This window comes from Euleptes europaea, chromosome 6 (assembly GCF_029931775.1).
Source record: "Euleptes europaea isolate rEulEur1 chromosome 6, rEulEur1.hap1, whole genome shotgun sequence".
NCBI classification, from domain to species: domain Eukaryota; kingdom Metazoa; phylum Chordata; class Lepidosauria; order Squamata; family Sphaerodactylidae; genus Euleptes; species Euleptes europaea.
This window is the reverse complement of record NC_079317.1, coordinates 77922736-77946095: the sequence shown is the minus strand read 5'-3', so window position 1 is coordinate 77946095 and position 23360 is coordinate 77922736. Positions and strand designations below refer to the sequence as shown.

At 41.2% G+C, this 23360-nt stretch overlaps 1 protein-coding gene and 1 non-coding gene across 2 annotated transcripts in view; one reads left to right on the top strand and one right to left on the bottom strand.

Annotated features, from left to right (window-relative positions):
* The window catches only part of DCDC1 (doublecortin domain containing 1), a 336080-nt gene that overhangs the window by 202620 nt on the left and 110100 nt on the right, over positions 1-23360 (top strand). The window contains exons 17-18 of the mRNA XM_056851932.1: positions 1529-1663; positions 1993-2150. Of these exons, the coding sequence (XP_056707910.1) occupies positions 1529-1663; positions 1993-2150 (293 nt within the window). The remainder of the gene's footprint in view (positions 1-1528; positions 1664-1992; positions 2151-23360) is intronic.
* TRNAS-GGA (transfer RNA serine (anticodon GGA)) lies at positions 22938-23009 on the bottom strand. Its single transcript has one exon. It is a non-coding gene; the product is annotated as a tRNA-Ser (tRNA).

Below are 23360 nucleotides of genomic sequence, written 5' to 3'. Positions count from 1 at the left end.
GACGGAACTCTCCCTAGAAGCTAAAATGACTAAACTGAGGCTATCATACTTTGGTCACATTATGAGAAGACAAAACTCACTGGAAAAGACAATAATCCTAGGAAAAGTTGAAGGCAGCAGGAAAAGAGGAAGTCCCAACATGAGATGGATTGACTCAATCAAGGAAGCCACAACCTTCAGTCTGCAAGAGCTGAGCAAGGCTGTTAATGATACGAAGTTTTGGAGGTCATTAATTCATAGGGTCGCCATAAGACAGAAGTGACTTGATGGCACTTAACAAACACACACAATTTCAGAATAACTATATTTGAAATCTGTTGTTCACGCTCCTTAAACCTCACATTTTGTTTCTATGCAAAACAAACCATCCTTTGTCATCAAATGTCATAAATTATTATTTATACCTACTTTGATATGTGTGTGTGGGTTCACTTTTTATTGTATTGCCAACGTCACCAGGGTAAAGTAATGGCTTAATTCTACTTACATAACAGAAATGCAAGATTTTGAGTCCAGTAGCACCTCAAAGATCAACAAGATTTTCAAAATATACACTTTTGAGATTTAGAGTTCCTTTTCTCATCTGACAAAGGGGTCCGGTGTTATGGGCTCTGGAGAGGTCACCCCTCCATAGACAAGCATTAGCTGATTAGTGAATGACCAGAGAATCTGACTCTTACATTCCTGTTTGTGTATGGAGGCAGGAGGGGGCAACCTCTTCAAGACCCCATAACTTCAGAACCTCCCCTGACCCAATCTTCACCAAACTTGGGGGTTCTTGCAAAGAGAGTCCCTGAAAGCTGCCCTGCAAGTTTGGGGGGCTCTACCTCAAAAAATGCCCCCAGGGCCAATTTTTTTCAGGAAACCCGAAAATAAACCGAATCCCCATATTTACTGGTATGGGAATTCAGCTTAGTTCAGGTTTCCCAAAAAAATCAGGTCCAATAAACCCGAACCCGAATTTCACTGGATTTTCTTTTTGCACACCCCTATTGTAGAAGCTTTGATCCAACCAAAGAAAAGTAGGGTAGAAAATGATATCTAAGCAAGGAGATGGCATAAAGGAAAGAATGATCCAGTATTGGGAAAGTGGAAGGGTGACTGAGGATGAAAACGCAGTGTTAAAACCATGCATTGAATAAGGAGGAGAATTTGGGTGTAAAAGGATAAAGGATTGGACCTTTGTATGTTCCTTTCTGTTTTTAATTATTATGGAGTATGGAATGTTGCCTAAAGTAACAAAGGCTTTAATAAAAATATAATGGTGTTTTAGCAGTTGTAAAGTATAGCTTGTATAGCTTGTAAGCATTTCATGTTTACTGAATATCTGTTGTAGAGCACCTGATTTTTTTTACATCCCTCTCAGTGAGGAAAGGTTTAGGAAATACAAAGCTATGCACATGTAACGTGACTTCTTATGACATTGCCTAGTATCAACTTTTTGTCCCATGGTTCCCACTGTATAGATTTTTTTTCTTCTGTTGCTTACAGCCTGGTGTTACTTGTCTGGCTTTGTCTTTTCCTACAGGCTTACCCTGAGTTTGTATTGACCTACCTAGAGGAGCTAAATGTAAGAGAGGAGGTGACCCAGATGGAATACCATACACACCATGGGGCCCAGTCTGCGGTTCATCGAGAGACAGACATTAACTCAACAGAAGAGGTCACAGTACCAAGCCAGAGGCAGGTCAGAGTCAGTTTTTCCCCCCCTAAGAGGAAATATTTTGAAAGGAGATACTGTTAATTCTACACAGTTTGAAAACATTTGTTTAACCACCAACATTAAACTGGATATCGATTAGATACGTGTTGTTGTTTATTCAGAAAGAGAATCATAGTGAGCAAAGATATGGTTTGTCTTTACAAAACAATTCCTTCCCTATGAGATAAGATGACATTAACATTCTACAGCTACTGAAAGACCCTTATTCCAAATAAGTATTACTATAATGAACAAATGTATTAATTACACCCTCATTCTTCATTTCCTAGGTTCTACAAAAAAATGTCAGCCACGGCAGTGAGAAACAACTTCCAGGACCTTTGGACGCCCATTTAATGCCTGAAGGCGCCTCAGGGGAGAACAGGCTGCTGACAGTGGCACTGGTGAGGAAGCTGGAAGAGAAACATCCTAAGGCCTCTGCTCAAAGGTAAGCCACTGACAGAACGGACATTTATTGTTCAATGACATTAGATGTTTTCCTTCAGTTTCATGTAAGATTGATTTCCTGGATATTACTGAAATATCTCATAAGCCCTCTGGCTGGTGAGCAGACGTGGAGTTTTAACCAAAACTAATGAAAAGGGGTGACATTTATGCAATGCTTATTTTTTTAAAAATTGTCATGTACACAATTTTTGAGGGTTCTTGGGATATTTAGCGTTAACATGGATGAGCCATTTAATAACTATGCTTTGTATGCTTTATGGCATTAGGATTAGGATTCATGGCACCATGATTTGCTGTGCTGAAGATATATTAATATCATTGAGCAGTTCTAAGTTAAGACATGGTACATGTTTTAAAACAGTAAATCGAAGTTTAAAGCCAATTGACAAAAATACAAATCATCAACTTTTTTTTTTGAACTGAGGGTCAGCAGGGGAAAACTTATTTTATTTCGGGTTAATTAAATGTTTCTTATAGTCTTAACAATATACACATTCCAGGACCCACTGGGGGGGGGGGTCAAGCAGTCACATGACATGCTGAATGAGTATATGCTACTTTATGCATATGTCCTGATTGTATTTGTGGCGCATTCTTCTGCACTGAAGAGAAAGGAGCAATCATTTTATGTGGAAAGGGTCAGTTTGATGTGTAGCTAAGGTTGCTAACATTCAGGTGGTGGCTGGAGATCTCACGTTATTACAACTGAGATCAGTTCATCTGGAGACAATGGCCACTTTGGAAGGTAGACTCTTTGGCATTATACCCCATTGAATTCCCTCCCTCCCCAAACCCCACCCTCCTCAGGCTCCACCCTGAAAAATCTCCAGGCATTTCCCAACCTGGAGCTGGCAACCCTATGTGTAGCCACTATGAGATGCTCTTGAACAAATTTTATAACAGCTTTTTCTTTCAGGGGAATGTTTTTTTTAAAGAAAAATGTCATATTTCCTGTTATATATTAGCATATTTGTATGCCATTTTTGTTCTGGAACACAGGACTCAAAGTGGTTTACAAACCGTAAAGTCACAGACAGTCAAAAACAATCACTCAAAATCCCAAAACATCAAAAGATTTGTTGTTCACACACCTTTTATTACAAAACTCATAATTGGTGTAAAATACGATACCTGCAAAAAAACACCAACAGAGACAAGAATTAGAAAAGCTATCAGTTAGTAGGCCAAGGTGGTAGTAGCATCTGTTATATTAACACATATCTCACTTGAACAGCCATGTGCACTTTTAGAATTTTTCCCTAATAGCAACAACAAAATTGCAACACTTTAAGGACTAACCAATGTATTGTGACATAAGTTTCTGTGGACCAGAAACTCTTTCATTAGATGTATAGCTTTCATAGTAAGTAAGGATGAAACCATTATAAAATGGTTGCTATTTCTAAATAATTTTTGTTTTCTTATGCATTGATTGTAAGTGGTCTAATTTTAACCCAGGTTTGCAGTGGCCAGATGTAACACTGAATCCAGCCAGACAAGTGCACAGGCAATTGGTGCATGGAAGGGGAGAGATTTGAAAGAGGGAATGCTTGATTTTGGGGCCCAGTCCTTTATCCTCTAATAATATTACATCTGAGCATTCCCTGAGTGTCAGTATTACAATATGGACAAAAATCAGCAAATTTCACCAATGCTAAACAGTTCTAGATGCTTTGTTGCTGAAGAAAGGTGCTGTATCAATGCAATGTATTTAATATCATATAAAGTTGTATTGTGATTATGAAGACCCCCCCCCCAATACAAGAGCTATTGAAGTCTCAGCTTCAATTGATTAATATATCCCAAAGCTTAAAAGGGGGAATGCATAGGAAATACTGCTCATAGTAACTTCTCCTGCCCATCAAGTCAGTTTCCCCCAGAAGTTCCATGACCAGACGTTGCTGAACACTTGTCCTACTGAATAATGCATTAATATTGACCTTTCAGTAGTACCATGCTAATTTTTCTGTGGAAACTAGTACAATTAACTATAATTTTTATATGCACACTCCTTCTTTAATCAGAATCACGTGGATCTCATTAACGACTTTTATGATTACATTGTGTTTTCTCAAATTACTTAGCAGAGAATAATTAAATGTCAGTAGAGCGTTGTGCATACAGTCACATGTTAGATTTGATCGTGAAGAAGATTATAGTGTCCCTTATCTGTTACCCCCCCTTAATTCAATAGAGATCATCCTGCAGTAATATTCTTTATTTGTTTGGGAGGAATAGAACAACTCTGAGGCAATAGAGAACTTGCCGTTACTATTCAATGATGAACAGAATGATACCCAGGCACAACTTACTACAAGATAAGCCCAGAGAGAATGACAACAGAACACCTCTGGTTGTCACTTATAGCTCCCAACTAAAACCAGTCCAACGTATTATTAAGGACCTACAACCAATGCTGGATTGTGACACTTCCCTCGCTGAAGCACTGGGGGGGGGGCGTCCCTTTCTTGCTTACAGACAGCCGGCTAACCTAAAACAACTTCTCACCCATGATTATAAACTACTTAACAGGAACATGGACTAATCCCATCACGCCTGCTATTCACATTTACATACTGTTAACATTTACATACTAATGCTTGTCTGAATTCACTCTCCTCTACTTAAAGACAGATGGATTCACATTCTAGCTGTATCTAAAGAAGTGAGCTGTGGCTCACGAAAGCTTATACCCTGCCAGAAAATATTTTTGTTAGTCTTTAAGGTGCTACTAGACTCTTGCTCTTTTCTACTACTGCAGACAGACTAACATGGCTACCCACTGTGAATTATATTCAATGATGAATTAGAAAGGTATAAATCCTGGCATACTCCAGCTGGCAAGCCATAAGGGCAATGTCCTTTCCTTCTGGGACAGACCACAATTTCAAGGTTAAAACAAAACACTCTAAAAAAAATATCCTACACAAAGCACAGGAAGTGCTGTGGCACTTAAAACTTGTCTTGTGCCCTTTATTAGGCTTTTTCTCAATTGATCATTTCAATTCAGCAACAAAAGATAAGGATATAAGCTCACATACAAGGGTGCAAACCTGAGAGAGGCATGGTATGCTCTCACTGAAGTCAGTTAGACAAGTTAAGGGTATACAAACTTGGGGGGTGAGGAATTTGTATTCATTTATATTCATATTCTTCCATATTCATTTATCCTAGATGATGGCTTGACTCTGCTGGTCTGGCCACTTGCAGCCACACCATGGTAACCTTGAGGCTATAGTATTGTAATGCACTCTACACTTGTCTGCCTTTGAAGACAACCCAGAAATCCCAGTTGGTCTAGAATACCACAGCTCATTTACTTTCAAGAACTAGGCAGATTATACGTATTATTCCTGTTCTTTAGTTGCTGCATTGGTTTTGGGTTCAGTTGAAGGTATTGGCTATCACATACAAAGTTCTTCTTGGCCTAGTATTTACATATCTAAAGGATATGCTCCTGATATGCTCCATTGTGACAGTTGAAGTCCTTGGAGCAAAGTCTTCTGAAATTCCCATCCTGCAGTAAGATCTGCAGCTGCCATACTCAAAGCATTCTCTGCTGTGGCTCCCACTTGGTGGAACGGTCTGCATTTTCCGACTGCACCACTGTCATTTAGCCTTGCCTTCTTTCGTATTGCTTATGATTTGCTAAGTCTTATGCTGTTTTTATTTATTTGTTTACTTCATTGATAGTTTGCCTTTCTCAGTGAGACTCAAGCTGGATTATACAGTATAAACTGCAAGTCCATGTAATCAGTAGGATGAGACATATAATAAGCAGTGTCATAGGACTGAATTGCAGAAATCTGAAAGAAAGCATGAAGTATTAGCTGTATTATGCAAGTAGAAAATAGTCCAGTGAGAGCAGGATAATACATAGAGTAAACGAACAATACATATTATACACTGGCATATACTCCACAGTCTTGTTCCCTGTATAAAAGTTCCTTCCTGAGCCATTCCTTTGTAATACAGCCCTGTTACCTTTATAAGAATGCCATCCTGGATAATCCAGTCTTACATAGTATGTGGTGGGACAGAAACACGGGAACCTTCCTGACGTCCTCAGGCAGGCTATTTCATGAAGTGGGGCCACGACAGAGACGACCTGTGTATGGGCAGTTGTTGATCTTGCGTGTTTGCATGGTTATTGAGTTGTTGTTTTTAAATTTTATAATCCAGTCTTATTGCATTCTTTACTGTATGTCTTGTACTGTTCCTGTTACATTGTTTTAAAATTTTGTAATCTGCCATGAGTAAGAAAGGTAGACTTGCGGCACTTCATTTATTCAAATGGTAAAATGTGCCTTCTCTTGATCAAGGATTAAGTCATTTATTTAGAAAATTATATACCGCCTCTCTAAAGAAATGGCTTGAGGCAGCTTATGAAGTAAACATGATAAAATCATGAAACAGCATAACGTTGTTAATATTAACTACAGTTTAAAAATCTTGCTAGAGCATTAATTTATTACAATGGTGCAAATAATGGCATTATGTCAGTGTTTTAGACATACTCGGGAATTATGCTGATGTAGCAGCATGTATAAAAGCTTTATACCTCACAGTTGTATCCTACTATTGGAACTATTTACAGTGCAGTTCTAGACAGATTCACTACTTTACAAGTACTTTGAATGGGTTTAGAAGGGTGTAACTCTGTTTAGGATTGCAGTGGGGCAGCCCAATCCTTGGGGGGGGGGGTTAGGAGGCGGCCGGAGGCGGCACAGCTCGCTTCCAAAACAGGATCCAGCCCCCCACCCCCCGCTGAAGCCAAAAAGCTGCCCTTACTTGTGAGCCCTATGGAACTGCTCCATAGCGTTCCACGGGCCTAAAGTTAAAGGTCCCTTGTGCAAGCACCGGGTCATTCCTGACCCATGGGGTGACGTCACATCCCGACATTTCCAAGGCAGACTTTGTTTGCGGGGTGGTTTGCCAGTGCCTTCCCCAGTCACTTCCCTTTACCCCCAGCAAGCTGGGTACTCATTTACCGACCTCGGAAGGATGGAAGGCTGAGTCAACCTTGGGCCGGCTACCTGAAACCGACTTCCGTCGGGATCGAACTCAGATTGTGAGCAAAGCTTTTGACTGCAGTACTGCAGCTTAACACTCTGTGCCACGGCCTACACAACCTAAAAAGGTGTTGTAACTTGCAATAAGGGCAAAGGCAGCGTTCCTGGCACGAAAGGGGTTAGGAAGCTGCCTAAAAGCAGCTCTGCCCTTGGGAACACCTCCCAGGACGCCAGCATGGGGAAACATACTGGGAGAACACTGGTGGGAGGCCGCACTAGCACCCAAGCCCCATGCAGTGGGGTGACATCCTGGGGCCGGTTAAATGTGCACTTACGCAGGCGTGGGGTCATGCTGGCTTCTAAGGAGCTCCCTCCCTCAGGATTGCAGCCTTACAGCCTATTCCTGAGAATGGGGCTGAAACTTCTTTGGAGGCGGTGTGATGTGGCTGCCGGTGTAAATGCATGTAAACACGCGATTACACGCATTCATGCTGGCAGCGAGGCCAGTCTTGGTGGTAGCCGAGGGCTGCAGAACCGTGCCTCCCCCCTCTGCTGGTGCAGCCTCTCCGTAGCGCTGGCAACGGTGTGGAGAGGCCACGCCGGCGCAGAGGGCGGGCCGGGGGCAGGCCGGGGGGAGGAGCCGCCAGTTAGGCTGCTCCCTATCCCCTTTCAGCCACTTCTGCCAGCGCCGGGAGTGGTTGTGCTGTACCTGCTTTTTAGCAGGCGCAGCCTTGCTATTTCCTATGGGGCAAAAGGCCCAAGTTAAACAAACAAACAAAGTCACGAAATGGCTTTTTTTGGTTTAACAGTGTACGGGAATCGGGTTAGGAAGAGGCGCCGTCCCCGTATGCCTCAGCTCAGGAATGGGCTGGTAGACTACTAAATGCATTCAAGCAATAAAATGTTTTCTGTGTTAGAGGGAGAGGGTATTTTTTAAAAGCCTAGAAAGCTCTTTGCTGATCTTCCCAGTCTCTTTGTCATTTTTTTTGCAGCATGCACATGGATAGCCAAGGTCAGCCATAGGACCAGTTTGTTTGGTACTTATATCCCACTTTTAAGCCACAAAAAGTGGCTTCTATTATAACAATTCAGATTTATTACAAATATAAGAAGGATATGTGAAAAGGAGAAGGGGGAGTGAGTATTCAGCTCATGGGTTTTGATTTTGTGTTGCTCATGCTTGGCTAGTATATTCCTTCTTACCCATTTTGTTTAAATTATAGCTGGTCACCAAAACCTGAAACATGAACAGTCCTGTATGTTAATGCATTATGGATGAAATGCACTCAGCTTCATCTGATACTGTAGATTATGCTGTTTCTGTTAAGGGAACTACCACTGTTGCCGCATATACCATAAGGAAGGTAGGCAAAGTCGTTAGGTGGCATAGAAATTGATAGAAATGGAAACATTTCCCCAGTCTCAGAGCAGAATTACAGGCTTTTCAGTCCCTATAGTGTTAATTACATTGGCATATGTTACATAGCAGATAAATGAAGTGTTATAGAACTGAATAGTCAACACAAACCTGGCTTACTTGTCCTAAACAGAATATCAACCTGCCAACTTCCAGGTTGGAAGTTTCTGGAATTACAACTGATCTCCAGATTGTAGAGAATGGAGAAAATGGCTGCTTTGGAGAGTGGACTCCATGGCATTATACTCCGCAGAGATCCCTCTGCTCCCCAAACCCCATTATCCCCAGGATCCACACCCCAAATCTCCAGGAATTTCCCAAACCAGAGATGCCAATCCTATCAGAATTTCAACATCAGCATAAGCCTCTTTCGGGTGTTTCATCTACATCCCTGTTCTATGTAGTTAAATGGGGATAAAATGGTAGAAGTAAGGTTTATATTATGGATTTACATTGTGTCCTCTTTGCCGGAGGGTGCTATAATTACAAACTAGCAAAGCAGTTAAAAAGTTCATATGAATGTATGGGATAATTTACTTACTTCAAATAATCCGTTTTCATAAATTAGTGATCCTAAATCAGAACCTTAAGTAGCCAATAACATGTTTTAGGAGATTTCTTTTTTTAAAGATAACCTTCGTCGTTGCGTTCAATTATAAATGGCAATAATAATAATAATCATTTTTAATCTTGCGTTATTAGGTTGAACGTCTACAATGGTAGATAAAATCTGTCACCAATATTCTTGTAAAAACAAAACAAAATCAGCCTTACTCTGAACTCTAGGTGTCATATTGAATAAGATAACATTGAAAATATTTTATTTTTGTGCAGAGAAAATGTTTAGAATTAAATCTGTATGTAGGCTATTCTGGTTTTTTTTGTTTTTGTTTTCAAGTATAGCATTATTATTATTGTTATTATATTTTGTTTGCAATACACCTACTACACCATCTCACTTTGTGGGGAAATTATGATGGAGGGAATCTTTTCACTGAAAATCAAGACACTTCCTTGTGATATATCTGCCATATAAATGTTCTAAAGGTTAAAGCTTTGAATTGGGGACAAATTAGCTTTCATTACATGCTTTGGTTGCATCTTGACAAAATTAGTCAGCTCTCTGTCTGAACCAGATAATTCATATTCATTTTTTCCCCTCATGCGCAGTGTTACAAATCTAACTCAGTGTGGTACAAAACTAGTCATAAAATAGTGTGTTTCGTTTTGTGTCCTGGCAGAGCAAGGATGCAGTTGTTTGCATTATTATATTAAATTGGGTAAGTTACCTTTATTTAAATTGAATGGAGGTTGTTGGGGGAGAACTGTAGCAGCCAACAAAGCATGGTGACCCAGCTTGTCACCCAGTGACCTGTAAGAAGGAAATAATGAACTGTGAGTAGCTGTCATCTTAACTGTTTCTGACAGTTTGGCTATGGGCACATCTGTGTTAGTTGCCTTTGTTGTTTTCCCACTAGTGACTTTGCAGACCGCTGTGGGGTTTGCTGGCTGCCCTGCTCTTACACCCTCCCCGCCCCCACTTTTAACAGGGAAAGCAGCTGCCAATGATGGGACTGACATTTCTTTTAATGATTTATTTGGTATTTATTTAATTATAAGGTACAAATCACATCCAACATGAGACCTTTTGGGGTATCTTAAGTGGATTTATTGCTGAATTTGGGATCCTACCGTCTTATACTTTTTTTGTGACTCGTTTGATTTCACTGGAATAATTTAGACTGGAATAACTTTGCATGGGGTTGCAATGTAAAACGCTTTCCTTTCATAACTTGCTACAGTGCTCCCCCCCCCCAGTTTTCAGTAGAGATATTTCACTTAATCACAATTTTAATTCATTTTAAACTCCCACTTCTTCTATAATAACAGTATACTCCATATAATTAATATAGCATTGTTTTCATTCATTGGTTTGGACTTGGATCATCTTTTGTTCTTGTTTTATGGTTGGGATCCAGAGATCTGCGAGAGGAAATTAATGGGCACAATGGGGCTTTTGTGTGTCCCCCCCCCCCTTACAGCTCCTATGCACCCGCTGGCTTTTAAACTCCCGCAACTTTAAAAAAGCAAATTGTAATGGGGTTGGGTGGAAGAGAAAAAGGAAAAATATCTTTTTTTTGCAACATTCAATTAAAAATACTTTGTGCACTCATCAAAGTCCTCACAGAATCACAGTTTCTGATTCTATAGTTTTTATAAGTGCAAATGTTCTCGGTGAGCATTTATTCTGGAGTACAGTTTTTCTTTCTGACCAAGATAAATCTGGAACAGTAGATTTGCAGCAGTGTGTGAGAGAAGGAGAACTGAGACTCGTGTGCTGCTTTTCCTCCCTTTCCACCTTTTCCTTTGGGAGTATGTGCTCCTCTCCCCATCTCCCCCTTATTTCCCCCTCCTCCAAAGTAATATGTCTGCACCAAGCTGGATGCTATCATCACTAGACACAGAGACAGGCAATGGCAAACCTCCTCTGTTCATCTCTTGCCTTGAAACCCCTACAGGGTCGCCATAAGTCGGTTGCAGCTTGGGGGCACGTTCCACCACCACTAATATGTATACGGAGGTGACACACGAGGCCGGTGACAGAATTCCAACAGCAACCACTTTACTCAGTTAACAGGGAAGAGAGAACTAACTTAACTGCAAAACACCCCAACTTATATACAGTTTCCATCCACCCAGAGTCACCCCCCATAGTCCGTGGTTGGACGGCCAAAGTCCATCCAATAGGAGAAACAGCCAACGAAGCCTGGAGCAGAGCCTCAGCACAGTTGAGTTCAATAGTTCAGCATAGTCCTTGCACCAACTAAATACGTTACAACCACCGCCACACAGAAAATTCAAAGCAGTATTAAGAATAGAAAATATGTACACATTTATGTATGTATGCCCCCATCAGCCAGTTGGCAAGCCTAATCACAACCTGTTGGAGTTTGATCCAAGGCTTCCCCAACCAGGTACTTTCATTGGTGCTGTATGTATGTATGGGGGGGAGGGGGTGTTGCACATATAATTTTATAAATAACAGGCCTGGGCTCTTAGGCATCTTAATGTAGCATTACCTTCTGAGCTTTGGTATACGCAGGTCCTCGGTCCCCAAAGTCCTGTATACAAGATTTGGGGGCAGGGAGGTTCTTATGCTTATGTGGTCAGGAAACTGGCTGCCTATTATTCTATATTGGTGTGCCTTCAAGTAAAGCACCCTGCTCTGGAACAGGGCACACAAGCTTATGTGTTCCTAATAGGTACCCAGCTTGCTGGGGGTAAAGGGAAGATGATTGGGGAAGGCACTGGCAACCCACCCCGTAAACAAAGTCTGCCTTGGAAACTTCAGGATGCGATGTCACCCCATGGGTCAGGAATGACCTGGTACTTGCACAGGGGACCTTTACCTTTTTAATAGGTACTTATTTACAGATTCATGGGTGGTGTGTTCTGTTTCTGAACTGCTTAGAAAGGAATTTCCCTCATCATAAGAGCCCCGTGGAGCAGAGTGGTAAGCTGCAGTACTGCAGTCAAAAGCTCTGCTCACAACCTGAGTTCAGTAAAATGAGTACCCAGCTTGCTGGGGGTAAAGTGTAGATGACTGGGGAAGGTGAAGGCAATGGCAAACCACCCCATAAACTTTGTCTAGCAAACGTCGGGATGCGACGTCACCCCATGGGTTAATAATGACCCTGGTGCTTGCACAGGGGACTATCATTACCTTTTTAATGTTTAATCTAAATTTACATTCTTTTAATTTTTATTATTAATTGTATTTACTTCATTTATACCCCACCTTTCTCCCCACTAGCAACTCTAAGTGGCTTACAATGTTCTCCTCTCCTCCATTTTATCTTCAGAACAGTCCTGTGAGGTATATTAGGCTGAATGTGTGTGACTGGCTCAGAGTCATCCAGCAAGCTTCCATGGCCTTGGAACCTGGGTCTCTCAGTTCCTAGGCTGACACTCACACCACTATATTACACTGGTCCATTGTGCCTCAGTTCATGGGTCTCTTGCTTTCCTTTCTGACATTTCTTTCTGACATTATTTAAAATATAGTAAAAAAACAGAGCCAGTTCCAGGTTTGCATGGACCCTAGGCAATAGAGTATAACTGGGACCCTTCCCTTTTGACTTTAACAACACCCCTTACATTTGGCCCCTCTTCTTTGGTTCTACCTTTTCTTCTTTGGCCACTCCCTTTTCCATTTAAATTTGCTTACTCTTTGGAACCATCCAATAGAGAGAAAGGAACTTAATTTTATCACTCAACATAGGATCAAAGGAGCCATAGCTAATACAAGAAAAATGTTTATTATTCATATTGAGAAATGCATCACTCGGTTTTTTTAAACCAAAAGAAACAGCTTTAATTGCTGCTAATTTAATCCTCCAACAAATATCACAATCCAAATCTTTAATTGTTGGTTTTATGCATGTGTATTTAAAAAATTGTTTTATTATCCTTTTGTAACTGTTTGTTGCCTTGAGGGTCCTAATTGGGTACAAAGATGGCTAAGTATGTTTTTTTGCTTGTGTGTACCTATAATAATAATGATGTGTAGCATAAGAAAGCAACTCTAATGCATCAACTAGTTGTGGGTACTGCAGCAAAACAAATTTGACAGCATCTACTCAACATGTAGCATTCCAAGATGTCTGAGACAGAGCTTTCAGGGTCAGTTTTGGCAAAGGCTATGCAGCCACTTTCCTGCATTTTGTTGCTCCAGAAAAAAAATGAATAAATGCAATGGAATATTACAAAAAAAAAAATTCCTTTCCCTCACTAAAACTGTCTTGCAGCATGCACCAACACAAGATTCCAGTTGTGGGGGGAACAAGATAAAAAAAAAAAAGCCTGAGGATCCCCCTCCCCAAATAATGGCTTGTACTCCTTTGGCACCATTATCATAGCATTAGCCTCAAATATTAAACAGTAATCCATGATTTTCTGTCACCTTGCCCAACACAATGCTTGCAAGACCTTTTCCTGTTGTACCTGTGACATGCAGATTTTTTTAAAAACCTCTTTTTGATGTCCACTGAGTTGCTGTTAGCAAAGAGAGGGGGAGTGTGTGTCATTAGAATGGGCAAATTGTCTCTTGGCACCTTGGTGAGGGCATCCATCACCATAAAGTAATAAAGTTGCTATTCTCCTCTATCTATGGTGTGGAATTTGCAGTATGACAAAACAACAACATACAATTGTTTCACAGCAGGGGTGGGCATCTGCATGTGCCCGCACTGGTGAAAAATATTCAGAGTTCCTGCCATCAGTATTTTCTGTAGCATAAAACAGTTGCTCAATTATTTTCATCTGGTTTGATTTCTCAGACATTTCAAATCTTTTCAAGTCTCCTCTGAAGTCTTTTGGGTTGTGAGCATCTATCTTCAAATGTGATGCCTAGATTGCTTCTCAATCCCACCCCCCTGCAGAGGGTGAGGGGTTTGCTGGGGTTTGCTGGCAGCCCATGGAAGGGAGCTGATAGGTGTTGGTTAGCCCAGGTGAGCACATAGCCAATGGGGAGGCATAAGGAGGCTGTGTAAAATGGATACTAGTCATGATGCATACCTATTCTCTCCAGGATCAGAGGAGCATGCCTATATATATTATGTGCTTTGGAACACAGGCAGAATAAAGCTGCTGCAGTCGTCTTGTTTGTGGGCTTCCTAGAGACACTGGGTTGGCCACTGTGTGAACAGACTGCTGGACCTGATGGACCTTGGTCTGATCCAGCATGGCTTTTCTTATGTTCTTATGCTCTCCCCTACCCCTCTGACCCACTTCCAGACAAGGCAGCCTATTTATAGTCTATATATAATCTTTGTAGGTTTCCTCTGAAGTGTTTTTTGATTGTGAGCATCTGTCTTAAGCTGCGGTGCCTAGAAAGCAGTTATCTTACACCAGCATTAAATATTCCTGTTTCAACAAGCCTTATGTATTTTAACCATAGCATACTGTCAAAGTTTGATTCCATGTTGTGTGCACTTGTTTTTCATTAAAATTATGCAGCACTTTGTAACATGTCCAGTTGTCTACCTTTCAACCAACTTTTCCACTAATGAAGAAAAGGATGAAAGGCCCCCTCTGACCACCCAAAAATGATACGATGTGCATCAGGAATCCTGCATGGATAATAGCAGTGTTAGACAGGGATGGTAGTAAGGAGGGGAGAGATTGAGCGGAAAAGCTGGCTGGATCCTCCCCACTGAAGATGCGGGTGGGGAGAGAAGGGAGCAGGAAAAGGAGAAAGACAATTGGGGCTGCTAGGGAAAGGGGGAAAGCAGAATTAGTACTGGAAAGGGGCTACAGGGGAAATTAGATCCCTCCCTGCAATAATCAGGGGTCTGACCACTTATAGGAGTCTAAATTAATTACACCACAACTTAACCAGGTAAATCACCTATGAACTTACGGATGTGTAGTAAATCTTTCTTTATAATGTTTGCCCTTTATTTGGCTATGCAACAAAAATAAACCAGCACTAGACTAAACCTCTCAACATGTATTGTATATCTTCAATTACAATGTGCAAACACTTACAACATGCAAACTATAAACATACTATACACATAAGAAAACCTACTCTTACAACAATACAAAACAAAAGAAATAAGTCCATACAGATCCTCTGTTTCCATAAACTTGAACAACTAGCATTTTATCAAGGCTGCAAAGGTAACACATCAGTTCTTTTGCTGACAAAATAGCAGTCCAACTCCTGAGCAGGGGGAGTTGGCTATGTCAGAGGTGACCATGCCAGCCATGGGGATGCTCACATACAGGCCCAGTCTTCATGAGTGTATTATTAGTAATTGTATTTTAGAGCTATCAATCAGGCAATCAGTCTTTTTATTGTATAGCAAAAAGATCTTTACAATATGTTTTGCTTATCAAAACAAACCACACATTTAAAGTCCAGAAATGCAATGTTTCCCAATATATTCAGTGCCCCTGTATTCTGTCAACTAACTGCTCAGAACTTTGGCATGCCTACCTCAAGTCATATACTTTTCAACATTGTTTGGCCAATAGATCATTCTTTATGGCCAACCAGCCATTTTGTCAAATATACAGGAATATATAAAAACTACAACAGATGGCATAATGGATGTTGTCTCCCACTTCTCCCAAGGATATAGCCAGTCTTTGTATAAGATGCTGTAATAGCCGAAGATTTCTGCCGTCTCCATTGCCTGGAGAGTAATAGTGCTGAGTTTGCAACTCCTGATCAGCATCCTATCCCTGGCAAGGCATTAGTGCTGTATATCTGTTCACCTTGCCTCCAGAAATCAACTCAGAGCATTTAAACTCTTTCTTTTGACTTTACCAGAGGGGAGCTCAGAGTAATGCATCATCCACAGGGTGGCCCCCTTCCCCCCCAACACGTTTGCATGGTGGGCCTATAGTAGTTGACATTCTGCCCCAGAGGTAAGAATGGTACTCATGAAGATAAAGTAGCTCACATACTAAAGAGCCAGTGTAGTGTAGTGGTTAAGAGCAGTGGTTTGGAGCGGTGGACTCTAATCTGGAGTACCAGGTTTGATTCCCCACTCCTCCACATGAGCGGCGGACACGAATTGGGTGAACAGGATTCACCTCCCCACTCCTCCACATGAAGCCAGCTGGGTGACCTTGGGCTAGTCACAGCTCTCTTAGAGCTCTCTCAACCTCACCTACCTCACAGGATGTCTGTTGTGGGGAGGGGAAGGGAAGGTGATTGTAAGCCGGTTTGATTCTTTCTTAAGTGGTAGAGAAAGTCGGCATATAAAAACCAACTCTCCTTCTCCTTCTAAAAGGGATGAACACACAAGGATGAAGAGGTGGGTTGAACAGGTCAAACCCAGTCACTTTTGTCCATGCTTTTTCTCTAAAGGACATAATTCTCCCCTCCCAGATCCCCCTCCTACCATGTATGACCTAATGATGACCTTCAGCTAGTTTTAACTTAATCACTGACCCCGGAATTAATACTTTTCATTCCATTAATGTTTGCAGGTTATAAACCTACAGGCTTTCCACAGATTTTAGATGCATATCTTTCAAAGACTGGGGCTTTTAATAACAGCAGCCTTCCACACTAAGCTTCTTTTGAAATCTGTAGGCATTTCAAATGGAGTTTTCGATTTAGCATAGGAGGCTGTTACTTAAAAATAATGTAAAATTGCAAAGTTGTGGTGAATTTATGGCACCCGTAGGAGTAATTTTTAGTGGGTTTCTCTTTAAAGTAAGTGCCCTACTTACCTGAAAATAATTGTAATTATTTAGAACCATATAAAATATTTAGCAGTTGACTTAGTGATGGGGGGAAAGCCTGAAGCGGCATAAATGAGATTCTTACTAGGGTCCTGGTAATGCCAGGACTAATTTTTTATGAAGTAACTTTTCAGCCCCTGTGTTTACAGAGATGAATTTTAATATATGGGAGTTTAAAAAGCTAATTGAATGTCCGTTGAATAACTACTAGCATGGATAAATCCTTTTGGAGTAAATCAAGGATTTTTACATTAGAAAGATTTTAAAATCATAACCACAGTAATCATATAATGCAACTCTACTGAAGGAAATAAAGCGATGAGTTAACTCTGCAAAGAGAATTAGAGAGCAATCCTAAACAGGTCTTCTCCTAATCCTGCTCAGGTCTACTTGGTGGGGCTTACTCCCAAGAAAGTGTTCTTCGGGATATGTTCTGAAGGGAACCAGAGCACTGTCTTGCAGAAGCATTTGTGAGAGTGCAGATGGTCAGTGTCTGGTGCAACTCTGGAAACAGTGTCCAGTGCACTAGAGACACCATCGATGATCAGGTATCAGGAGTACGACGTTAATTTTTTTCAATAGAAGACAAGGGAAAGAAAAGAAACGGCATTGAAAAGAAACCATGGTGAAGAGCAAACATCATAAAAGGCAAGAAAAGTCAAACTGCTCATACACTTTCTTGAGAAAAGGTATAATGCATTATTCAGCAGGCCCTTGATCTGAGGAAAAGCAGGAGAAGGATCACCCAAGAGACTCGCATAAACCTAACACTTGGGCAGATGGTGCAATGTTACAACAGCACATCACGGATACAATATTGGTTATTACCTTGTCTATGAACACAACACAGCCACCTGCCGGTGTGTACATATGTAACCAAAAAGGGAGAAACAACGTAAATAACAGCTAAAACGAGAAGATAAAGGCAAAGTGAGCCAACAACCAACAAAGTACGCCAAGTCCAGATTTATTTGAAATGCTTACCAGTAACTCAAAAGTGGCTTCTTATTAATAATATATATATATATATATATATATATATATATATATATATATATATATATATATATATATATATATATATATATATATATATATATATAAAAACATTATAAAACCAATAATAATATTTTAAAAATACAACGGAATAAAATAGCTGCATATTAAGTCATGCTGAAATACATTATGGTAGAAGTCAGAGGTAGCTTGAGCCTTTCTTTATATATACCCACTTGCCAGTGCATTTGGGTTAAGGGTGCTATCTAACCATCAGCTTGAATTGTCCTCTGTCGTGGGTGCTCTTTTGCAGTTATGGCACACGTCCTATGGAACAGTCTGCCAAAAGACGTTTGTGTAGCTGTCTCCGTTCTTGCTCCTCAAAGGGCTTGCAAAACAGTATTGTCTAAGAGGGCCTTTGAAACCTAGAGTAGCAACACAGGGGATCATTTGCTGTTACAAGTTTGTGAAGGTTTTAAATGTATTGGCAGTCGTTTCTTTAATGCCGTGAAGGATTTTATTGTAAACAGTCTGCATTAAAAAAAATATTCTTAGCTGCTTCAAGCTTCAGAGAAGCATAATAAATATTTTAAAATAAAAACAAAGAGCATCAGAAACTGCTCCTCTTTCTCTTAAGTTTTTCACATTGGAACGTGGAACAAACTTTCAGCGTTATGGGACAGGACAAAAGAGCTGAAGAGGGGAAACTGGAAGACCCTTCCTTGCTATTTTTCAGAATGTGGTATCAGTTAAAGGTAGCTTGAGGGCTGCAGAGGTGGCAAGCCAACATGGGGACTAAATAACATGTCCTAAACAATCTCTCTCTAGCTTCTGCTCATGATGAGCACACATGTGTGATATGCCAGCAGTTCTGGAGCTATAAATCATGAGCTGCAGCATCTGATTTGGGATTCTCTGCAGAACCCAAAGCTAGGACATTCCTCACCAGCAGGTGAAGGAGATGGCTCTGTCTCCCCTTGAAGAACCACCACTACATGTCGGGGCTTTTCAAATGGTTCCTGAACTTGGTCATCAAGAGATGATCCAGGTTTTTCTCTTGACTGATCCTAGTCCTACACAGCTGGCTTTATGTGAAAAGGGGTTCCTCCATTCTCTTCCAGACCAGGAAGGAATAGGGGCACTGTGAAGAATTTTTTTTTTTTAAACCATGTATATTTTTGTATGTGTGTATAATTGTAAACCGAAAAATAGGTGTGTTGGACTGAATTTAAGATCTTTATATGCATTAGAAAGCTGAACAATCAAGCAAATCCAGAGTTTGTAAAGCTAACCAATTAGAGAAAAAGAAGGGGAAATAGAGCTGTTGTATTGGTCCCTTAGCCTGGTAAATTGGGTTACAAACCTCCAGGTGGTAGCTGGAGATTTCCTGCTATTACAACTGACCTCCAGCCAATAGAGATCAGTTCACCTGGAGAAAATGGCCGCTTTGCCAATTGGACTCTATGGCATTGAAGTCCCTTCCCTTCCCAAACCCTGCCCTCCTCAGCCTCTGCCCCAAAAACCTCCTGCCAGTGGAGAAGAGGGATTTGGCAAGCCTACTCCGCCCCCAAAATCGCCAGCTATTTCCCAACCCAGAGACGGCAACCCTACTGGTAAGAGAAGAACCAATGAGACAGCAAGGAGAATGTACTGATATTATCGGCCCCTTTAGCAACCTTTGATAGGAGCCAATCAAAATTTAGATGTTTCAGTCCCCCTTCAACCTATAAGTAGAACTAGCTTAGTCAGCCAAGAGAGATATACAGAGCAAGTACTCTGACTTCAGAAAGTAGGGGCACAGTTGAAGTCCAGATACCTGCAGTAGAGAATTCCCTCAGAAGGTGGAAGGAGCCTGAGAGTTGAGGAAGCTGTAGACCAGGGAGGGCTGAATAGCTGTGAAGAGAGCTAGAGCCCAGCAACCTGACTAAAGCCAGTCTCAAGGGAGTCCACGAAGGGAGCAGCAACATTGAAGTGCAGGGAAGAGGAGATTGCTGTCCCCATGAGAATGCTGACAGAAAAGGTCTCAGAAGATTGTACATTGGAATTAATATAGAATTAGGGAGGTATAACGGGTTCAGAGGGCAGCACTTCAGGGTGCAGCTCAATCTCTTCCTCTTGTGCCACCTCCAGCGTCTCCTCCTCACTCTCCTTGGAAGGCCTGCTGGATTTGAGAGGAACAACAGAAGAGAGCACCCAGCTCCTTCAGTTCTTCCAGCAGCCTCCGGATCCCTGGGGTAAATTCAAAAGCTTGAAGACTCTCGTTCTGCAAGTTCTTTTGAAGCCCGTGTCAGCCTAATAATTTTTTTAAAAGTAAATCCTATGGTTCAATTTAAAAAACAACACCACCACCATGGCTTCTTATTATTTTGCAAACTTAACTGAAGCCTATTTTTTTTATTTTTAGATACATAATCCCAAACTGAAATGTATCTTGTGTTTTTAAAATACCTAAACCCTCCCCTACAGTGAACTGTTATTAAAACCTAACAGAAATTTTCTTCAGAACAATTGTCTCAAAACCAACAGAAACCCCAAAACTCTACAAAACCCTTCCCTAAAAAACACAACACAGAAATCTTTAAAATAACTCTAGAAGAACTACAGTCAAACCAGAACCATAGGAAAGCCACAAGATCAACTTTTAAAAAGAGTATCAGCTTGGAAAACACCCCCAAGCACCAATCCTTTAAAAAGAAAATGCAAAGCAGTCAATTCTAAAAACAAGCCAAGCGAAGAGAACTTAACCAAACAGGGCACACCTTTTAAACCCTTTTAAATACAGTGCAAAACAAAACTAAGGAAAATTATGTTTTAAAAGAACCAGAGAGAAAACAGAGGTCTTCCCCAATGACAACCTACCAGAACAAAAGATCCCCCCACAAAAAACCTTGAAATAATATTTTAAATAGTATTTAAAACAGAGGGGGACACCAGCTCTTGAACAGAACAAGAAGGTCTTCCTAGGTCAGCAGCAGCAAGCAGTAGAATTAATCCAATGCACAGACAGACCAGAGCAGTATCAGCAAACTGCAAAAAATCTCACACTGAAATGGAGTCAAGCATTATCCTCTTTGCCCATGCTTAGAGAGCAATGGGTTATGACAGAATTATCATGATTGGTAGGGTTGCCAGGTCCCTCTTCGCTATCAAAGGGAGATTTTTGGGGCGGAGCCTGAGGAGGGCAGGGTTTTGGAGGGGAGGGACTTAAATGCCATAGAGTCCAATGGCCAAAGTGGCCATTTTCTCCAGGTGAACTGATCTCTATTGGCTGGAGATCAGTTGTAATAGCAGGAGATCTTCTGCTATTACCTGGAGGTTGGCAACCCTAATGATTGGGCAGTCAGTTCTAGTGCTTCCCATAACATGTGATCCTCCTAACATCTGGGAGAGGTGCCTCCCATTGCCCAGGAAACCTGTTAAATAAAAATGCAATAAAATAAAATAAATAAATAGATAAATGGGGGTAAACAAGCCTAGGAACTTTAGAATGCAGGCCCTGGATATTCCAAATTTTCCTGAATATTTACACAAATATTTGCCGCCGCAGTTTGTATTGCTCCATATGCATCAATTTAGCACAGCTTTTGTTGTGTATATTTATTATTAATCTAGCATTTTATTAACCTAGTATTTTTCCTTTTACTATATATTTGTGGCACTGTTGATATGTTTGTAATGGCCTAAGGCTATATGCAAATAAAACTGTTCATTCACAAATATTTGGGACCTGGATAATGGTATCTCAGGAATGCTAAATATCAGTCCAGATACCTGAATGCCGATAAGGCTTCCCTTCCCTTCCCTTTTCTTTTCCTTTCCTTTCTTTTTCCTTTCCCGATATATATTCAAACAAGAAATAGCTGAATGCACATTCCTAGCTGGAAGTTAGCAACCAACGGAGAGGTTGCAAACACAGTGCAGTGTCTCTACAAAACCACCTTCAGAGGTGGGAGGAGCTGATGCAAGCAGAGGCATGCACCTCCTTCCCTGCCACTTGGGTAGCATCCAAAATGAGATGTAGAGTGAGCACCTCTACAGCCTACCATAGACTTCTGGCAGCAGTGGCAGCAGTGGCAGTGCTTCAAGAGGTGTCACTGGCTCCTCCCATGTTGATGTTGCCTGCTGGTTTAATGTCCCAAGTGGCTGCTTTGTTACAGAGTTACTCCCACCTGTGGGTGGGGGCATTACTTAAAACAGTACATGAATCAGAATAAGGATAAATTTATTTACAGCCAAAGTCAGAATAACACTACCATAAAACAGTTCATGGAAACTAGAAGTCTCTTTAACTGGGAGGCTTATCGCACCCAGTCCAGGGAACGTTTCTGACACCTTTATAACATGGAACATTCCTTCCCCCCCCCCCCCCCGCACCACATTTTCCCGTTTTGGTCATGAAACCGTTTTGGAAGCATATAAAGCCTACAGTATCCCAAAACAGTTTTATGACGATTTAAAAACTTACCCTGTTCCCATAACGTTCTAGCCTTGGGTGTGATAACTCTCAGATTTAAAGCCACACAGTAACCATGACCTTGTGGGGAAAATTATCCGTTTCTCCAGTGACCGTTCAGTACAGTGTCCAGTCTTCTGACTGGAAAGAGGTCAGAACGTTCGCGTTCATTTTCTCTAAAGGTGTAATGTTACATATCCCAGATCATTCAAAAGAATAATTGTCGCAAAGTTTGTTCCATTTCCCCCCCGGGATTAATTTTGGGCATAAAACAATAGATTCATAAATTATCTTTCTCAAGGCAGAAGCTGCAGGTTTGCTGGAGCAGTGAAAAAATGCATGTTTGCAGATTTACACAAGAAAAAAGCAAATTATCAGGTCTATGAACACATGAAGCTACCTTATACTGAATCAGACCCTTGGTCTACTGGGAGAAATCATCCTGAGGAATGATTTAAAGTTAAAATCCACAACAGCTTAGATTACTTAGGTGAACACATGAAGCTGCCATACTGAATCAGACCCTTGGCCCATCAAAGTCAGTATTGTCTACTCAGACCAGCAGCAGCTCTCCAGGGTCTCAGGCAGAGGTCTTTCACATCACCTACTTGCCTAGTCCCTTTTAACTGGAAATGCCAGGGATTGAACATGGGACCTTCTGCATTCCAAGCAGATGCTCTACCACTGAGCCACAGTCCCTCCCCTATGACCCTTAGTGGTTGATCCCAGGCAAGTTATTACCTTTCATCATAATGAAGCACACAGTCTCAGGCTGAGGTCTTTCACATCACCTACTTCCCTAGTCCCTTTAATTGGAGATGCCGGGGATTGAACCTAGGACCTTCTGCATGCCAAGTAGGGCTGTTGAATTAAAAAAAATTCGGTATAGTTCGGATTCGGCTGAATTCAGCCCGTTTAGATTCGGGATATGCCGAAGTCCGAACTCCCCCACTTCGGATCCGTTCAATTTGGCGGGAATTCAAAGTTCGGAAAAAAATTCGGCCGAATAAATCCATTAAAAACACAATCGCGCCTTTCCGCGGCTCTGGG